Source organism: Musca autumnalis, unplaced genomic scaffold, assembly GCF_047663935.1.
Source record: "Musca autumnalis isolate F117 unplaced genomic scaffold, ASM4766393v1 scaffold_5, whole genome shotgun sequence".
Taxonomy (NCBI): Eukaryota; Metazoa; Arthropoda; class Insecta; order Diptera; family Muscidae; genus Musca; species Musca autumnalis.
Window position 1 is genome coordinate 203,488,558 of NW_027412088.1, and position 19,418 is coordinate 203,507,975.

At 35.9% G+C, this 19,418-nt stretch overlaps 5 protein-coding genes across 5 annotated transcripts; 3 read left to right on the forward strand and 2 right to left on the reverse strand.

Annotated features, from left to right (window-relative positions):
• Window positions 1-1,290: 1,290 nt before the first annotated feature.
• Smyd4-4 (SET and MYND domain containing, class 4, member 4) lies at window positions 1,291-6,055 on the forward strand. The gene is made up of 4 exons (XM_073990195.1): window positions 1,291-1,951; window positions 3,458-3,613; window positions 3,683-4,806; window positions 4,873-6,055. The coding sequence occupies exons 1-4, from the start codon at window positions 1,844-1,846 to the stop codon at window positions 5,351-5,353; spliced, it is 1,869 nt and encodes a 622-aa protein (XP_073846296.1). The 5' UTR covers window positions 1,291-1,843; the 3' UTR covers window positions 5,354-6,055.
• Window positions 5,728-7,873, reverse strand: OSCP1 (Organic solute carrier partner 1). Its single transcript, XM_073990201.1, has 2 exons — window positions 7,497-7,873; window positions 5,728-7,427 (listed from the first exon to the last, which is right to left on the reverse strand). Exons 1-2 carry the CDS (start codon window positions 7,660-7,662, stop codon window positions 6,481-6,483), a joined length of 1,113 nt encoding a protein of 370 aa, XP_073846302.1. The 5' UTR covers window positions 7,663-7,873; the 3' UTR covers window positions 5,728-6,480.
• A 2,935-nt stretch (window positions 7,874-10,808) lies between these two features.
• On the forward strand, window positions 10,809-11,246 carry LOC141405631 (uncharacterized). Its single transcript, XM_073990202.1, has one exon. It carries the CDS (start codon window positions 10,809-10,811, stop codon window positions 11,244-11,246), a length of 438 nt encoding a protein of 145 aa, XP_073846303.1.
• Window positions 11,247-11,269: 23 nt separating this feature from the next.
• Window positions 11,270-12,911, forward strand: LOC141405628 (probable methyltransferase-like protein 25). Its single transcript, XM_073990198.1, has 3 exons — window positions 11,270-11,662; window positions 11,723-11,923; window positions 11,983-12,911. The coding sequence occupies exons 1-3, from the start codon at window positions 11,270-11,272 to the stop codon at window positions 12,886-12,888; spliced, it is 1,500 nt and encodes a 499-aa protein (XP_073846299.1). The 3' UTR covers window positions 12,889-12,911.
• Window positions 12,897-13,960, reverse strand: Prosbeta5 (Proteasome beta5 subunit). Its single transcript, XM_073990199.1, has one exon. It carries the CDS (start codon window positions 13,816-13,818, stop codon window positions 12,973-12,975), a length of 846 nt encoding a protein of 281 aa, XP_073846300.1. The 5' UTR covers window positions 13,819-13,960; the 3' UTR covers window positions 12,897-12,972.
• Between the last annotated feature and the right edge of the window lie 5,458 nt (window positions 13,961-19,418).

The following is a 19,418-nucleotide window of genomic DNA, read 5'->3' on the forward strand; positions in this document are numbered from 1 at the left end:
TTTAACATTCCATTAGATCCACATATAAGGCGTGACTGGGCTAAAATTTGTAGAAAGGATTTCAAGAGGAATGACTGTATATGCTGGGATAACTTTTTACCGGAGGATACGAGAAGAGTAGGAATAAATGGAAGCTTATACCACGTGCAGAACCATTTGTTGTGCATTCGCCGAAGGTTGCGACTATGGAATGGTAAGTAACTGTATGGAATTTAGAATTGAAAATTTATGTAAAATGTATTTTATTCAGTTCCACAGATGCCGCTGAAGAATATTCTGAGGAAATGGAAATAGATACAGACCAGGAGAAAATGTTAGTCTTACATAAATAATCCATATTATGTGTTTACTGCATTTTTATTTTACTATTGGCAAATATAAACGGAAATAAAGTTATGTAATCGAAAAAGTTTGTTTGTATCTTCGTGGCAATTAATCTCAAATCAATGGGATGTTCAATAACATCATTGTAATCAGGATACATTTTCTTGGAGGCAGTAGTAAAAACATTCTGTGCAATGGCCGGTCATTCATGGTGCTATCCACCGATGTCATTACAGATACCGGTACCATCTTCTTCGGATGTACAAGTAAAACGTCTGCAGCCTCTTTTCTTCGGTTCGTCTTCGGCGAATCTATAATCCAGCGTTGTTAACCAACAACTCAAAATCTTGCACCAGCTCATCCAAATCTTTATAAACACCAGTTTTAAGTTTTGTTGTATTTTCAACAAATCAATTGGTTTGTTGACCACATCATAATATGATGGCTCGTCTCTTCGGTGCCCTTATGAATGTGTCACACAACATGGAACCATCTTTCCATGCAATAGGTTTTGTCATCCTCGTCCTCATTTTTCATAATTATTGATATCATCTGAAAAATAATCAATTATTGATTGTAAATATTTTATTTAGAGAAATACATACCGCTAACAACTCCTTGTTCAGAAGAAATGAAGTGGAAACGTTAAAATTGAAAATCTAACGTTTTTAATTCAACTCTTTTTAATTAAGAAGCCTTGACATTTTTCAAAACAATATTTATCAACCCTCAAAATGTGTTTATATATTTGATATTTGTTTACATTTTTGCCCATATGGCTATGACATTAGTATTACGTACAAAAACAAATTTCTATGTGGTTGTTGTATCGATTGTTGTACAACAACACTTGCTTTTACCTGTAATAATTGTACCATGATCAACTATACAAATTAAAGGAATTATATGCACGACTGGAACTATAAGAACTAAAGGAACTATATAAATGCAAGAGCCGGCTATAGTTCCAGTAGTTCATTGTCCGGAATAGTTCGTTCCGGAACTACACATCTCTAATCAAGTGGAATTTTTATATTTAAAACAAAATTAAAATAAAATTAAAAATATATATAATATTAATTGTGACAAGTGGATACCGGCAGGTGCTATAGGAAATTCACGATTTCAATAAACCACAAAGTGAAACGAGAACACACGATTTAAACAAATGCTCACAATTTATTGGCCGGATTGTGGATGTTTGTCGGCGGTCGGCAAAGAAGAGAGACATTAGGCCATAGAAAAATCAGAAAAATCCTGAACTAAATCAACTGCTGTTGCTTCCGCAAATAACAATCAAATCATCTACAAGTGTTGCAACAAAAAATTCTTGAGGAAATCAAGTGACAAAGTGGAACCAATTGTTTTATTGGAGGTTATCTAACATAAAAAGCAAGGATTTTTGTAAAGCAGGCGTGTGTCAGCAACCAGCAGACCTCCCACAAGCAAACACCACACAAGTCATAAAGATAAACGTGCAACATTTTGCAGTGGCGCAAACACAATTGAAATCACCAAAATGGATGTTTACGATGTCAGTGATGATTTGGTTAAAAAGCTAAATGACTGGAAACTAATTGGTATTATATCAGGCAAATTTAATGAATTAAAAGAAAATCATTCAAAGGTAAATGTTTACAAAAACATGCCAGAAAATGGAGAGATTGCACTTTATACACTTTTAGATTTATGGGGTTAGAAATGGTATTTGATTTATGAAATCCATACATATATAGTTTAGAATCTTGGATGTAGGTAAGAAAATGATGTTGTTTTTGTAGTCGAAGAGTCAAAAACATCTGTTATAAGGTTGTAAATCATGAAGATGCAGAAACACTACCCTAATATCCCGTTTGCACTTAATCGGTTTTATAAATCCACTGGGTTTCAAATGTCAATTCCATAGCTCAAACATCAAATAAATCCTCATGAAGAAGGTTGACCCGGCTAAAAGCTTTAAAGCGAACGCTGTTTTACTCCCACCTTTGCCTTTATTTCCATTTTAGGGATACCACCCTAATTGTTTAAAAGTTTTACATATATTTTGTAGTGGAAGTCCCCCAAAAATGGTATGAAATTATATAATGGGTTCCAAAGTAGATACTCCCTAGTGCTGCCTACCTAGAGTCATTTCAAATAGTAGGTGATCGTTTATTATAGAGTAGATAACCCCACGGTCGTCTTGCATATTGTAGATATGCCCTAAGACCGTCTACCCAAGAATAGAGGTCTCCTAAAGCCGTATACCATAGGGAAGATAGAAAACCAAACCCCAATTGGTTCCTTATTGTTATGGCTATGGCATTATGTTAAGTTACTACTAATTGAATACATTTATTTCCATAGGTTTGGTTCAATCAGCTGATTGATATGGTCTTATGGTTATGTCACGTCTAATTCTACCTTTAGGATCGTCTACCACAAAGTAGATGTCCCCTAACGTCGTCTACCATGGAAAAGATAATCCCTAAGTTCATCTACCACAGAAATATGACTCCAGCATTGAATACCATAGAATGGATGCCTCTTGTTGTCGTATACTACTGAGTACCTGGCGTATGTGGTCGTCTACTATAGGGTAGATGGCCTCTGCGGTCGTATAGGGTAGATGGCCGTACATGGACGTCTACTGTAGAGTAGATTATCTCTAGGGTCCTCTATATAGAGTAGATTGCCCTTGGGGTCGTCCACTATAAAATACTGAGTAGATGGCCTCTGGGGTCGTCTGTTATTGGGAAGATGGTCTCTGCGGTCGTCTAGTATAGGGTATATTGCCCTTAGGGTCGTCTAATATACAGTAGATGGCAGTTAGGGTCGTATACTACAGAGTAAATGGCTTTTCGGATCGTCTACTATAGATTAGATGTCCCTGGGGGTCGTCTACTATAATATATGATCGCTGAGGCCCTCGGTCATAGAAGAGATTGTCACTATCGTCGTCTGCTATAAATTATATGGTCGTGCATATGGCGCCTATGGTCGTCTAACATGGACACATTTTTATATGTCAGAAAAGAACCCTCAATATGAAAGAAATGTTGATCCATTATCGCAAAGTGCAATTTTTCTCTCCCAATAACTGATCCTAATATTTTCTTTTTCTAACTCTTTATCCTCATTTTCCTCCATTTAGGTCAACTTTGTACTGCATGCCTTAAAGGACTTTAAATATATTGAAAAAATAAGATTAAATGTTAAACTACGTGAAGAGAAATCGAATAAACGCAGCTCGGAATATCGTATGCTGGGCAATGAGCAATTCTCATTGAAAAATAAAAAATATTTCCAGGTAAACGTTGAGTTTTCATATCCATATTCCCTCCCAAACTAAACCAAATTATTTCTTCTATTTTCCTAGGCTCTGGAATTGTACAACAAAAGTATTTGTTATTCCGAACCAGGTTCTGAAAATATTGCCATCGGCTATGCCAATCGTTCGGCGGTACTCTTCGAATGGAAACGCTACAGAGAATGCTTGCAAAATATCGAATTGGCACGTAAAGCAAATTATCCGGCACGCCTCATGCATAAACTGGATAAACGTGAAAAAGATTGTCGTAAACTTCTGGAATCACAACCACCTGATGTTCAACCATATGACTTTCAAATGGAATTCGAGCCACATCCACAAGTGCCCAATATTGCCAGCTGTTTGGAATTGCGAGAAACAGCCGATCAGGGACGTTATGTTTGTACAAATCGTGAATTGGCTGTGGGCGATTTGATTGCCACCGAGGAGCCATTCTGTTCAACATTACTGCCGCCCATGCGATATATACGCTGTGCCACTTGTAAAGTGGAAAACTATCTCACTCTAATACCCTGTGAAAATTGTTGCTCCGTTATGTTCTGTTCCGAAGAGTGTCGGGAAAAGGCCGTTAACACTTTTCACAAATATGAATGTCCTGTTATAGATTTTCTCCACACCATGTTCAATAAGATACATGGTATTGCCCTGCGTGTATGTTTGTCCGCCTTGGAATTGTTTCCCACCATTGAAGAACTGATGGCCTTTTGTGAGGAGCCGGAAAATCAAAATCGTTCTGCCTTTGATTTGGACTATAATAATTTCACAGCCAAGGAACATTATAGGGCCATACATGGTCTGGTTACCAATCAACATTTACGTTCCGTATCGGATCTATTTCAGCGTTCTGTTGTGTGTGCTGTGCTTAAGCATTTTATGATCAACTTTACACCACTCAAGGAATATTTGGGTGGTGAGGAGGGGGAAAACTTCTTTACCGAATTGCTGTTTAGACATTTGCAAACCTCACCCTCGAATATGCATGGTATAGATTTGGTGGAACAGGTGAATGAAACTAAAGATGATACTACACATTCATCGGGAGCTTTTGCCTTTTTGTCGTTACTCAATCACTCTTGTGCTCCGAATATTGTGCGTATCTATAAAGGCTGTAAGGCTTATGTGTTTGTTTTTCGTCCCATACCAGCTGGTGGGGAGCTCTATGATAATTATGGGTAAGTTAAAACCCCAACATGGCAATTAAACTCATCAAATATTAACCGTCTTTTTATTCTTTACAGAGCCCACTTTGCAATTTTACCCAAATCAAAACGTATCGAAACCCTTTCCATACAATATCGTTTTACCTGTAAATGTGAAGCCTGTGAAAATGACTATCCCACATTTGTTAAGCTGCAACGCAAACTCTTTGTACCCTATGTCATTGATGAAACCCACACGGCAAATCTAATAGCCTATGACTTTGATTTTGCCTTAAAAAACTATCGCAAATATTGTGAATTTTTAACAAAACATGGCGAAAACTATCCCTGCCATCAAATTAGTTCGGCCGAAGAATATCTCAAAATGGCTTTACACATTTTAGTTGATGCTGTCCCCCTGAAGGCGAAAATGAATCAATGTGCCAATTTTTGGGACACAACTGAAGCAAAGTATAAAGCCATCAAAGAAGATCTTGAGGAGTCCTTAAATGCTACTGCTGAAATGAAAACCAATGCCACCGAAGTTAAAACCGAAGTTCAAAAACAAATAAATGCCTGAAAACAAACAACAACAAGAACCGCAGCAAGCATTTCTTTTTAGAACAGAAGCATAACAACACTACAGAATACTTATGTAGGTTTGGAAATCTACACTAAAAAAAAGAAAACAAAAAACGAGAATACATGAAAAATTCAATGTATTTGAGATCTAGAAGAAGAAGCAACATATATCAAAACAAATTCATCGCATCGATCATATAGAAAAAAGGAAAACAAAAAACCCAACTTTGCATGTAGTCTTTTTTAAAAGAAACCCCCAAAAACAAACCATTATTTTCATTGTGTTTCCTTAATTATTACACCACTTCTAACTCTCTGCTCTGCTCCTCTGCATTGCTTTAGAAGTTTTGATTATAAACAACACAATAATTGTTCGCTTTAACCATTATATACGACATTTTATAATTATAATTATTATTTTTAATGACATAAGTAAATCACTTTTGTAAATCGTAACGATTATTTTTCTCTCTTTGTCTTGTTTAAATTTTAAAAAGAAAAAACTAAATCTTCCACTCAGAACAATTTAAAAACTATTTTCCCAAAAAAGGGAACGTTTATTAATTTTTATCAATATTTTTCCTTTAACTTCTCTTTCTTCTCTTCACACACTCACCTATTCTGTAACACTAACTGCAAACAATTTTGTTAATTGTAAAATAACAAAAAACAAGAAAAAATATAACGAATTGAAAACAAAGAATTGAAATGATATATAAATTTTGATGGGGTTGTATTAGATTTTAACTAAGTTCAGATCGAAAAGCATGAGGCTTATGTGATACACATCGTTGACCCCTAGACGTGTCTACGTTATAAAAGAAGATCCCAGGTTCATCTTTGATCGAGTAGATTAAACTATATACTATAGAGTAGATAGCCCCTACAGTCGTCTACTATAGGGTAGACGACACCTAGGGTCGCCTACTATAGAGTAGATAGCCCTTAGGGTCGTCTACTATAGAGTAGATAGCCCCTAGAGTCGTCTACTATAGAGTAGATGGTCCCTAGGGTTGTCTACTATAGAGTAGATGGCCCCTAGGATCGTCTACTATAGAGTAGATGGCCCCTAGGGTCGTCTACTGTAGAGTCCTTATGTTGCTGCTGATCCATTCGCTAATTTAATTAAAAATCATTGGTGAAACTTTCATTCCCTTGAATTTTCCTGGGAACGGTGGAAGAAGATAACGACGAAGAAGCTGGCCTTGAAGTTTCCAAACTTTGGCGATTGTAAGTGGCGTTTAAATTAACAAAGCCTGTTCCTCCAGCTCTCTCATTATATGTGGTTGTGGCATTTACAGAATTGACATCCAAATCCTCAAATAAAATATTACATTGCTGCAAATTCTTTTCAAATTGTTTTTGGAATTCTTTGTAATGCAAAGGTTTAAAATCATCTGTCTCCACACCAGCTACTGCAGCTCCTCCTGTCGAACTACTTGGGGCATAACTTAACATGTCAGCCAATTGATTAACACAACTGGCCGATGTTGACATTGGAGCCAATTCTTGTTTTCTCAACTGGGCAATTTCACTACTTTTCGCATAGATATTGTCTCCAATAGATTCTTTGAAGTCGTTAAAATACGTTTGATCCACATCGACAAAAAATGAACCATCCATGGCCTGGAACCCTAAACGTATGAGCAATGAAATTTTCGTATGAAACACCTCCAGCCATAACTTATTGGTGTAGTAAATGTTATTTTGTTCTTCGTCTGTACAAGAATTCCAAAAATCCAGTAGAGTATTTTTTGCCCTGTCAACTATTTGGGAATGTTTTTCATTGGGATACAACTGATTGACTCCGGCCAAATGACGAAATGTTATATCCATTAGTTGATATTGATATTTGGTATGGAATAGCTGCCATTTATAAATCATGGTCATTAGATTCCACAGTTTACCCATCGAAACATCATCCAAACGCATAAGGGAGCAGGTGGCAATATCCTTGAGCATGAATTTACAACTTTCCTCCGTTAAGCATTGACCGCCAGCAGTTGTAGATCCTGCTATTAGGGAGTTTAGGAATTTTGGTTCCAAAAGAACTGATGTTACATCATGTAGAACTAGAAAAACAAAATCCATTTTCGTTATGGAATTTAAAAATAAATAATTTTTGTTGTTGTCTTGCCCACCTTGTATGGACTTTTCTTTAGCTATCTTCTGGGCCTGTAAACGTTGATCAATTACGAAAAGCATTTCACAGCCCAAATTAACAATGAGAAAAACATTGGCTCTAGGATTAAATGCTGCCGATGAGGACATATTTGGTGTTGCTGTTGTTAGGTCAGACGATGTCATAGTTTTAGTTTTTTTTTGTTACTTTTTTATAAAAAACAAAAATGACAGACTGAACACGTCCACTTCCTGCCACACTTCAATGAAAACTATTCTTACGAGTTCCCACTAAACAATAACAAAAAACTTCTTAACTAAAATAATATGCCAATATAGGGGAGGGGGTCGGCTCATTGCCATGAGAACCGCAACAATGTATAGTTGTTGTTGTACTGAAGGAAAAGAATTATAAAATAAGTTCAATTGATAGACTTCGAAAAGCTATTTGCAAGAGAAAAGTCTGTCTACATTAGTGAATACTTATAGGGCCTATATCTAAGAACCGTCTATTATAAGGTAGTTTGTTCTTAGGGTCCTTTACTAATTTCAGGGTCGCCTACTGTACAATAGATGGCGCTTAAGGTCGTCTACTATACCGTAGATGACCCCTAGGGTCGTCTACTATACACTAGATGGCCCTTAGTGTCTGCTATACAGTATATGGCAGTTAGGGTCGTGTACTATATACAGTAGATGGCAGTTAAGGTCGTAGAGTAGATGGCCCTTAGGATCGTCTACTATACAGCAGATAGCCCTTAGGGTCATCTACTATACAGTAGATGGCAGTTAGGATCGTCTGCTATACAGTAGATGGCAGTTAGGGTCGTCTACTATACTGTAGATGGCCCTTAGGGTCGTCTACTATAAAGTAGATAGCAGTTAGGGTCGTCTACTGTAGAGTAGATGGCCCTTAGCGTCTGCTATACAGTAGATGGCAGTTAGGGTCGTGTACTATACAGTACATGGCCCTTAGGGTCGTCTACTATACAGTAGATGGCCTTTAGGGTCGTGTACTATACAGTCGATGGCCCTTAGGGTCGCGTTCTATACAGTAGATGGCAATTAAGGTCGTCTACTATAGAGTAGATGGCCTTTATGGTCGTCTACTATACAGTATACGGCCCTTAGGTTCGTCTACTGTAGAGTAGGTGGCCCTTAGGTGCATCTACTGTAGAGTAGATGGCCTTTAGGGTCGAGTTCTATACAATAGTTGGCCCTAAGGCTCATCTACTATACAGTTGATAGCCTTTAGGGTCATCTACTACACCGAAGATAGTCCTCAGGGTCGTCTACAATACCAAACATTGACCCTACCCTTGTTTACTATATTCACCAAATTAATATAGCATTGTGTAATAACCCCATAACATTCTTAGCAGCAAAAAAAGTGCAAAATGTAATTGAAAGCCAAACAAAGTTAAATTGTATCGGCTATTTGATTACAAAAAAGGACAGGAGGTGAAATGACTGTCATACCTAAGGTGATATACATGTACATAATCCAATTAAGTGTCACTTTAAAAACCAAACCAAAAATAGAAAGTATGACCTTTATTAATATCCCTATTTAGGCGCCATAAAAGGAAGGACGTGATTTGATATACTTATTTTGTGCTGCTAGCTTAAAAATTGTTCTTATTGTCCTCTTCAATATTTTCATTAGAAGAAGGTTGGCAAACGAACATCTGCTGAACTTATTAAATTTTCTCAGGTTTTTTTTTTCTTTTAAAGTGGAACTAGTTGCCCGGAATGCAAGTTGACACATGTACAAACTTTCTTTTCACCAGTTGATTGTTTGTACCACTTAATGAATGTTTCAATCCATCTATTGATTGATAAATTCTCACGCTATTACAAAGGGGAATCTAATAATTGTAATGACAAGAAATAAAGTTAATTGGGACTTGGGTTTAACCTCAAACTAACTATACAAAGTGATTTTTCAACATTTAAGGACCGGATAGTGGAAGGACCGAATAACAATGATAAGTGTGTCTTCAATAAGTATTAATAATAGAAAAATACATCCAGAAAAACATAGTTCATGCTTCCATAGATAAAATATCAAAGAATATGCTTAATTCACTTACCTACTTAGCACTTAGCGGGTTTCAAGTCCTTCATCAGGAAAGAATCTTACTTTTCCATTGGGAGGGAACCATTTTCTTTTCATTTTTTTTTATTTTGCATTCCCGGCAATTTTTTACCAAAACCCACCAACAGACTGAGGATCTCCAAAGAGACGAAGTGCAAAATAGACACATAACTCTTTTATTTTTTTGTTGGACTTCAAGTGAAATGTTAGCAAAATATTTAAAATTAATCAAAAAAAAAAATAGAACAATTTTCAACAGTTCGATTTGAATTTTAAGTGTTGAAAAACGCATTTTCGGCTACCGAATACTTGTTAAAAATTTGGAGTGAAAATATAACGGAATGTTCACACAGGACATTCAAAGAAATTATAATTTCAGCTCTGTTCCAGAACTATAAAGCATAGTACACACTGACCAACAAAACTAACAGTCATCAAGGTCTATTTTGTTAATATCAAACTCTAGCTGAATAATTACTTTCCTAATATGTAAATAACACTTTACATATTGCATTTCATATATTTTTAGCTAAAGAAATGCTTTTATTTGCGAGAAAATTGTACTAAAAGGACGTTGACTGTCAATTTTGACTGTCGGTGTGTACCCCACTTAAAGTTTTTACAATTTTTACCACTTTTACACATTTTGCGTTCCCGTACACAAAATTTATGCTATGTTCCAGAACCTGCAAGAAGCTACTATTTTTTACTACGATAAAAATTTTTCCTTTATGTTATCGAAAAAAATAGTAAAAATTAGGATTCTTGCAGTTCTGGAACAGACCATTATATGAAAATCGTTTACGACTTTTGATTCAAGCGACGATTGATTCTGTTCTGGCTTTTAAGGTAGAAACACAATGAAATACGCCGCTTTATCACGCCCAGTTTCATGTAAAAGACTAATGCCTGATTTAGACTATGCTGGATTTAGCAAATCCAGTGGATTTAAGTTGTCATTTTCATACAACATATGCCAAATAAAACCAGATAATTGCTAAATCCAGCGTAATCTAAATGGACTTTAAAGGCAAAGTACTACCTAATTCTAATGAATTAGGCAGCATTTGAATTAGGTAGTACTTGGCCTTTAATCTGACGGTACGGAAATCGGCCAGTGTGTACTCCCCTTTTTTTCAACAAACACAAATACCAGCTGTTTTTTGTTTACAATTCTGATTATTTCCTCCACGTTGAAATAGTTGAATCAATAGTTGACCACTCTGAACGAATCATGTCCACAGCGGCGGAGGAAGAAAGGGACATTAATGATCTATTTGACGATATAACTCTAGCAGAGAATCATTTAGTGGAAGCCAGTTACAAGGAAGGTTTCGCCGTAGGCTGTCAGCAAGGTAACGACGAAGGTTATAGACTGGGTTATGCACAAGGAATACAACTAGGGCAGGAATTGGCAGAAATATTTGGTAGAGTTGTTGCACTACAACAACAGCCGAAGAAACACACTGAACGGGTGAAACGTTGTTTGGAACAATTACGCCAATCAATTGAAACGTTTCCACGTGAAAACGATCCAGAGGCTGATATCATTGGAGCTGTGGAAAATATTCGTACTTTAAATAAAAAATTACTTGTTTTAACAGGACGTGGCAATAGCAAGACAACAGAGGAAAACGTTGAAAAGGAGGAAAGAAAGGATTTCTCCTTTTAACAAAGGATTTCTTCGTTTTAAAAATGTCGTTACCTCAAATCTGTAAACGTCTCGATTCCATATTAAAGTTTATGGATCCTTATTGGTCATGGGTTAATTGTCACATGGTTAATTTTGTAACCGATCAGCACTGGATGAATTTTGTTCCCAAAGAAATACAAAGGGAGTTGCAGAGAACAGAAGATGTAAGAGAATGCATTGAATCTGTATTTTGGGAGGAAACTGCAAATATGGATACAAAATTCCCCGAAACAGTGGCATTTATTCAAAGGACCCAGGCCAATTGCCTTGAGAATTTTAAAGAAATTTTACTTACAAAGGAGGATTTTGCAAAACGTGTACTAAAACTTAGTATGGTGCAGGGTCAAGGGCCAATTAGCATTAAGGAGTTTTTAAGTGAGAAGAAGAGACATGAGGTAATTAAAAGAAATTCATCAAATTTAAGCATTTAATACATAAAATTTGTGTGTTCCCAGGTTGAAATTACAGCCAGCCTAGTAAATGATTTAATTCAGGGCTCTGACTTGAAAAATGACAACACCGTAATTGTGGATGCGGGCGATGGCAAAGGGTATCTTTCCTCACGTTTGGCATTGGAATACGGCCACAAGGTATTAGGTATAGACAGCAATCCTTCGAATACAGAAAATGCCATGGAAAGAAATAAAAAGCTAAAGGTAAGTCTTTGCATCTCTACTATTTTGCAGTAGTCTAAAAATACTCCTTAATTTTCCAGAAAGCTTGGAAAGGCCTTAAGGATAGAGCAGAACTTGAATCAAAAGGCATAACACCGCCAAGAAGAGGGAGACAAAAGCAAAAAACTGCAGATAGCGACACACCCAACGCCAATATTGTGGATAACGACAATTACAAAACAGTAGACAAATTCATAACCACGGATCTTGATATAACAAGCCTTATAGATAGCAACTTTCCCGATTTAAATAGTCAACAAACATCTGTATGCCTCACAGGTCTACACACCTGTGGCAACCTAGCTTCGTCTTGCTTAAAATTATTTCATCATCAAGAAAAGTTAAAAATTCTTTGCAACATTGGTTGCTGCTATCACTTACTGAAAGAAATGTACTCGGGACAGGAATTCTTTGGCAACAAACACATTATAGATATGAATCCCGAAACTGGCTTCCCTTTGAGTTCATATCTACAGGAGAAAAAGCTCGCCTTGGGAAGAAATGCCCGCATGTTGGCTGTACAATCTACAGATCGCACCAAGGCCAGCAAGGAATTGCCAAATATTTCGCTACTCTATAGGGCTTTATTTGAGATATTGGTTTGTGAAAGCCTCCCGGAAATGAAAGATGCTGTTCAAGTTGGAAAATTGCGAAAATTTAACAATTTTCAGGAATATGTGGATCTATGTAAAAAGAAACATCCGGCATTGAACGTTATTTCACAAGAAAGAATAGCAGCTGTGGCAGCTGAGGGAGACAAATATAAAAGTTCTTTGGACATGTTTTATTTGCTGCGTATGTCCTTTGCCCCAGTCTTAGAGAGCATTATACTGTTAGATCGCCTACTTTATCTGCTGGAAAATGGTCACAGCAGAAGTTACATTTTGGGTGCCTTTGATGCTGTTGTTTCTCCTCGACGGTTTGCAATAATTTCAATAAAAGAATAACAAACACGTTTGATTACCAAAAATCCAAATATTTATTATTTTTTAGTACAAGAATTTAATTCTGAAAAAAGTAGTGTCTTATAATTAGTGTTTCTTATTCCTCTTCTCCTCATCATATTTATAATGCAATTCCATGCAATCGGTATTGGAGATATTTATCCAGCCATTAGGTGTCATATGGTAGACGCGTACAATACCACCAGAGTAGGCATCCCTGTAGGTGGCATGGTAAATAGCACGACGTCCCAATTCTTGGGCCTCTTCATCTTCCAAATCCCAGTGATAACCAGAATCCAAGACACCGAAAGCATATATGGAACCACTGCCAACGGAGAATACATTACCGGGGGTACGAGAGCCTTCAGAATCGACATAGTATAGACCAGGACCTCTCTTATCATAACCAGCCAGCATCATACCCATACTCAGGCCCATACCTTTATATTCATGGGCAATGTTGGCCATAATTTTACTGGCAGCGGCCACAGAAATACGTTCCTTATTTCTCAGTTCATGTAGGCGACACTCCTTGGCCAACACACGATCCCAATAAACACAATCAGCAGCACCACCAGCCAATGTACCCAACAAGAATTGATTAATTTCCACAATTTTCTTCATTGTTTGTGAACCAATGAACTGACCACCAGTGGCACGAGAATCAACAGCCAATATAACTCCACCCTTGTATTTAAAACCCAATGTTGTGGTACCATGATCAAATTCAATTCTGATGCCTGTCTTATCACTGCTTGCCTGGATTTTGTTTAGATTTTCAATGGGATTCTCAAATGGCGGTGCTTGCAATACGTATGGATTCTCCAGATTGGAAACGTAGCGTTGACTTTCTTCTTCCAAATCGGATGTAGTAAAGTTGCGCATTTTCATATATGGCGCATCGGAGATTTTACAAATATCAGCTAAAGCCATGGTTAATTTCCAATTATTTATGAGAAAATCGTTATTAAAATAGCCGGAGTATTCCTTCACTAGCAGAATGACAAACAAGAAATTCGTTTTGCTAGTGATTGGCAATTTTTTTGCAATTTCGATAATTTGTAACGATAAGTTGTTATCGAATGTTATATGAAAGTAGCAGCCATAAGAAAAAGCGCTCCACCAAAAACCATGGTAAAATAATGCCACGTTCATACCTGCAGTTGAATCACGTCGTTCGTTCTCATAATTACGTACACGAATTAACCCGTTCATCCGACATGGTACAGAATTCATAGCAACATGATTCATATTTTCATAGTTTTTGTTTAGTGATTTTAAAGAAAGTTTCAGCCAAAAGACGAGTAGAATTAATTGATATGAACTGAAAATATATTTGTCCTTCTAATGGGTACTTTACACGATATGTTTTTTACATATGAGTTGTCACTTTGCATATACATTATGTATTGGAGAAGTGCCAACTCATATGTAAAAAACATACCGTGTAAAGTACCCATTAGGGCGAAACCTATAGCTCTGCGTGTTGCGTGTGCGTTCAAAAATACAAAAACAAAATACATGTATTTATTGTTGTTTTCAATTTGAAATACATGTATTTTTTTTTTTTTGTATTTTTGAACGCACACGCAACACGCAGAGCTATAGGTTTCGCCCTTACAGATATCTATTCTATATTAAATTATGTTATTTTCATTCATGTTTTCTATTTTTTCTCAAAATTTTGGTGTTTTCAGTATATTTTCAAAATTTTCTATTTTAAAAATTAACGAGAGAGAGACCTGCCAAAATAACTTTTAGGTATACAGACTTTCCGGCAGGCATTTGATTTTTGTTTCTAAATTTGTACGCGAATTTGAAACGATGGACAAGAAATGCAACTGCAATGAAAGAAAAGACAACAACATTTGCTATGATTTGAATCTGTACTAGTCGTTAAACCGCTTACTTTTCATTCACGTTTTACAGTTTTTCTAAAAATGTTTGGGTTTTAAATCAATTTTTAAATTTTGTATTTTTGCTGTCATAAGGTCTGTCTGGTTACCCTAAAATTTGTAACAACTTGTACCAATTGTTGCTGGAAGTCGTCTGTTAACACAAAAAACCAGCAAAAGAGAGCGATTCAAGAGAGACATTTTGACAGTTCTTTCACTCAGAGTTTGCAAATTCTTGCTGGACAAATTTCTTCTAGCAAACATTTGCAAGTCTTCTTCTTCTTCCTGAAAACAATCAATCATCTGTTTTTAATTTTTCGTTGATTTATGTTTGTGAAAATAAAAAACAATTTTATTGCGGAAATAGCAAGTCCAATTGTATTATTTTTTTGTAGAACAAAGTTGCGAGGTGGAAAATCCATTTTTGGGTCATTTTATTTTTTTTATTTTTAATGAAATACACATTTTTGTTTCCTTTGGTTCTTTCTTTCATTGGCGGACAAATTGTTCTGTTTTGGCAAGTCAGCTGATTGCTTGCTGGTTTTTGCTGGGAAGGTGTCTGTTTACTTTTTACAATTTTCTAGCAAAAGAGAATAAAAACCCCTTACTCTCTGAGAAAGTTCTTGCTGGACAATTCTTGCTGGGAAAGTAACCAGACAGACTTATAATTAATTATTTCGATAAATTCTCTCATTTGTTAGAGATGGGACAAATTTTATCGTCGTTCTGAGAGTAATTTGAATTGAATAATGTACAAATATCGTTGTTCATTCTCAAAATTTTGTATGGAAAATGAAGTAAATTAAGTATTAGTATTTGTAAATTAAGTATTCAAAATGTAATAGGGTCTGCTCATGAAATTTGAAAGTTCGAAATTTGCCACCATAAAATACTGTTTTCATCCTAAACGTGTAATAAAAATTAAGTCTGTCTGGTTACTTTCCCAGCAAGAACTTTCTCAGAGAGTAAGGGGTTTTTATTCTCTTTTGCTAGAAAATTGTAAAAAGTAAACAGACACCTTCCCAGCAAAAACCAGCAAGCAATCAGCTGACTTGCCAAAACAGAACAATTTGTCGGCCAATGAAGGAACCAATGGAAGCAAAAATGTGTATTTTAATAAAAAAAGAAAAAGACCCAAAAATGGATTTTTCCACTTTTGCAACTTTGTTCTACAAAAAAATAATACAATTGGACTTGCTATTTCCGCAATAAAATTGTTTTTTATTTTCACAAACATAAATCAACGAAAAATTAAAAACAGATGATTGATTGTTTTCAGGAAGAAGAAGAAGACTTGCAAATGTTTGCTAGAAGAAATTTGTCCAGCAAGAATTTGCAAATTCTCAGTGAAAGAACTGTCAAAATGTCTCTCTCGAATTGCTCTCTTTTGCTGGTTTTTTGTGTTAACAGACGACTTCCAGCAACAATTGGTACAAATTGTTACAAATTTTAAGGTAACCAGACAGACCTATTACCTACGAGTGTTCTGAATGCGTTGTATTTACATTTTGATTTAAATTTGTTCTTCTTTAGAGAAATTTCAAAATGTGTTTACATATGTTTTGCCTAAAAAATTTTTGGAACGACCCTATTATTCAATATTTTCTTTGACAATTAATTTTCAATAACAACAATGTTGTTTTTGTAAATTTATATAAATTTGCCTTGGGTAGAACCATTAGCCCGTTTAGACTAGTCATTTTAAATCGACTCGATTTGTAAATCGATCTTTCAAATCCTAGTTGTTTAGACTAGTCTAAAATGATCTGAGCCTTTTGCAGGGTTAACCTTCTTCATGAGAATTTATTTGACGTATACACAAAGGAATTGACAGTTGTCGAGTGGATTTCAAAAAGTAAACCAAGCACAAGAGGTCCGCTTTACACTTACACTTAACAGGATTTAAAAAACCCACTCGGTTTCAAATGTCAATTCCATAGAGCAAATTCAAATAAATCTACATAATGAAGGAACTAGAGCTGGCAAACCATCGATATTCCCAACATTAGATATTTTCGATATAATGTTCTAAAATATCGATTGCTATCAATATTATCGTTAAGTTGTCATCGCCATTAATTTGGAGATCAAAATGGCGGAAATGTCAATGATTTTGAAGTTGAAATTATGCAAAAGTAGTTCACAGAAATGTAAAGGAGAATAAACAACTGCATTTATTTTATAAAAAATGAAAAAAATACATTTTATTTTACCGAAAAATGTGTACGTGTGACTACGGACTTACTTTCTTACACACACATTACCGAAAAGCAGCGAAATTTCTATTTATTTCAATGGACTATCTATCGATATTGAATTTTTAAATAATAATCGATATTATCGATAGTGCCATCGATTTTTTGCCAGCTCTAGAAGGAACCCGACAAAAAGCGCAAATGAAAATATTTAGGACAAATACGGAATTGACAACTTAAATGACGCTTATTTTATAAAACTTTTAGATGTAATTATACCCTCAGCATCTATGCTAATGAGGTATATACACTTTCATACGCACAAAATGTGCCTCATCGAAATAATGGTTTTATACCCCAAGTATGTTTCTACGAAATCCATTTCAGACAATTTGGAGTCGATTTAGCGATGTCCGTACGTCTGTCTATCTGGCTGGCTGGAGCTTGCGATAACTCTCGAACGGTTGAACCGATTTGGTCTAAAATTTGGCCTTCGTTATATTTTGTCCAAGCTTAGTTTAAGATCGAAGATGAGCTATATCAATCCACTTTTTCAGGTACTTCCCCCACAAAAGTTCGAAAAATGTCAGAAAAATTGAACCGCCGATAATGCTTGGTTTACATTTACGAAATCCACTCGATTTCAACTGTCAATTCCATAGCTCAAACGTCAAATGAAAACTCATCAGAAATCCATTCGATTTCATTTGACGTTTAAGCAATGGAATTGACAGTTGAAATCGTGTGAATTTCGTAAATGTAAACCAAGCATAACTCTCGAAGGGAGTCACCGATTTGGTCCATACTTTGCAAATTGTGAAATTTCCACCAGACTTAGATAAGGTTCCAATATGGGCCCAAGCGGTTCACTCCCTCTTTACACATCCTCAAATTTCCACCAGACTTAGATAAGATTCCAATATGGACCCTATCGGCCCACTCCTTCGGGTACATTCCACGCAACATTTTGGAAAAATTCATCTTAGGACCTGCTTGAGAATCTCTTCGATTGTTGTTGTAACTTGTATTTGCTGTCCCCATTACGACGGTGCAAGTTTTATGAGGGGCAAGTTCATACTTCCTGAAAAAATAGCCCGAAAGATGTAAAAACCCCTATAGCATAATGAATAGTGGTTAGAGCGCAAGATAACTCTCGAAGGGATCAGCCAATTCGGTCTAAAAAAAATTGAAGTTCATAATATTTTGTCCAAACTTAGTTTAAGATCGAAGATGGTTTATATCGGCCCACTCCTTCCTGTACCTCCCCCACAAAAGTTCGAAAATGTTCGGAAAAATTGTGGAAACGATATTCATATCGTAATATCTCTACGGGACATATCGTATTATATAGACGTCAGAAGTATTGTGTTTTCCTTCCCAGCAAAATTTGAAGGAAGGGGTTCCATGCTATGACGTGATTTCATGGCATCTTTTGCATTGGTTCAAACGATGTCTTGAAAGATCCGATCTTTTCATTAGCATTTGAACCAATGAAATGAAAGTCGTGAAAGATCCGATCTTTTCATCAGCATTTGAACTCATTCCTTCCATCCAATAGAGATGCATTTTGCGTTTTTATTTATACAATTTTTTCTAAATATATAAGATTAATTATTTACAATAGGCTTGATGTTGTCGGAGACTCGAAATCACAACCAACGTTGCTAAAACTCTCGTCGAAATGATAATGTCATCGCATAGGGTTGGTGAAAATGACATGCCAAAGCATTCGTGGAAATGACATGCCAAAGCATTGGTGAAAATGACATGTTGAAGCATTGGTGTAAATGACATGCCTTGGATCCAAAAATGAATAGCATCTTTTGGGGTCCACGCTCATATAAAATTCATCGATGAAGATGCTAAAAAGTTGACATGCCGGATCACTTGCACCCATGATTGAATGGCATCTTTGGCATCGAACATTTTGCTGGGTTCTTTTCTTTAGGTCCGAGGCTGAGGTTATATCTCTGTCTGATACATTTTTGCTTGTTTTGATTTTTTTTTTTTGATTTGCATTGTGAAAGGTCTCAGCTCTATCCCAAAAGCTGTGAAAGTTTCGTATGAAAGTTTCAACGTGTGACTTTAGAGTATGCTACATACAAAACTCAATAATTTTTTCATTTCAACGGTCATATCCATGGCACAATTACCCAGGTAGTGGTATCACGCCAGCTGTTCGAATATGAAAAGTCAAATCCCTTTATAAAAATTATTTTTGTTGTAATTTCCCCAACAACATAAATAACATTTTTACATAACATATTCAAAATTTTACGATACCACTACCTGGGTAATTGTGCCATGGGTCATATCACAGACAAGGCACATTTATATAAGGTAGAAGTGTCAATCAGCTGTATTTTTACTTTTTCGTAAAGTTGGGTTTCAAAATGTAATACAACCCGGTGTTTACACTTAGAGCTCATTTACGCGAGGAAAC

Excerpts from the sequence above, each read along its gene's own strand:
- LOC141405631 (XM_073990202.1), top strand. The coding sequence starts at position 10,809 with ATGTCCACAGCGGCGGAGGAAGAAAGGGACATTAATGATCTATTTGAC.
- OSCP1 (XM_073990201.1), bottom strand. The coding sequence starts at position 7,662 with ATGACATCGTCTGACCTAACAACAGCAACACCAAATATGTCCTCATCG. Across the intron at positions 7,428-7,496 it reads TAAAGAAAAGTCCATACAAG|TTCTACATGATGTAACATCA; the intron begins GTGGGCAAGACA and ends TTGTTTTTCTAG.
- LOC141405628 (XM_073990198.1), top strand. The coding sequence starts at position 11,270 with ATGTCGTTACCTCAAATCTGTAAACGTCTCGATTCCATATTAAAGTTT. Across the intron at positions 11,663-11,722 it reads GTGAGAAGAAGAGACATGAG|GTTGAAATTACAGCCAGCCT; the intron begins GTAATTAAAAGA and ends GTGTGTTCCCAG. Across the intron at positions 11,924-11,982 it reads AAAGAAATAAAAAGCTAAAG|AAAGCTTGGAAAGGCCTTAA; the intron begins GTAAGTCTTTGC and ends TTAATTTTCCAG.
- Smyd4-4 (XM_073990195.1), top strand. The coding sequence starts at position 1,844 with ATGGATGTTTACGATGTCAGTGATGATTTGGTTAAAAAGCTAAATGAC. Across the intron at positions 3,614-3,682 it reads AAAATAAAAAATATTTCCAG|GCTCTGGAATTGTACAACAA; the intron begins GTAAACGTTGAG and ends CTATTTTCCTAG. Across the intron at positions 4,807-4,872 it reads GAGCTCTATGATAATTATGG|AGCCCACTTTGCAATTTTAC; the intron begins GTAAGTTAAAAC and ends TATTCTTTACAG.
- Prosbeta5 (XM_073990199.1), bottom strand. The coding sequence starts at position 13,818 with ATGGCTTTAGCTGATATTTGTAAAATCTCCGATGCGCCATATATGAAA.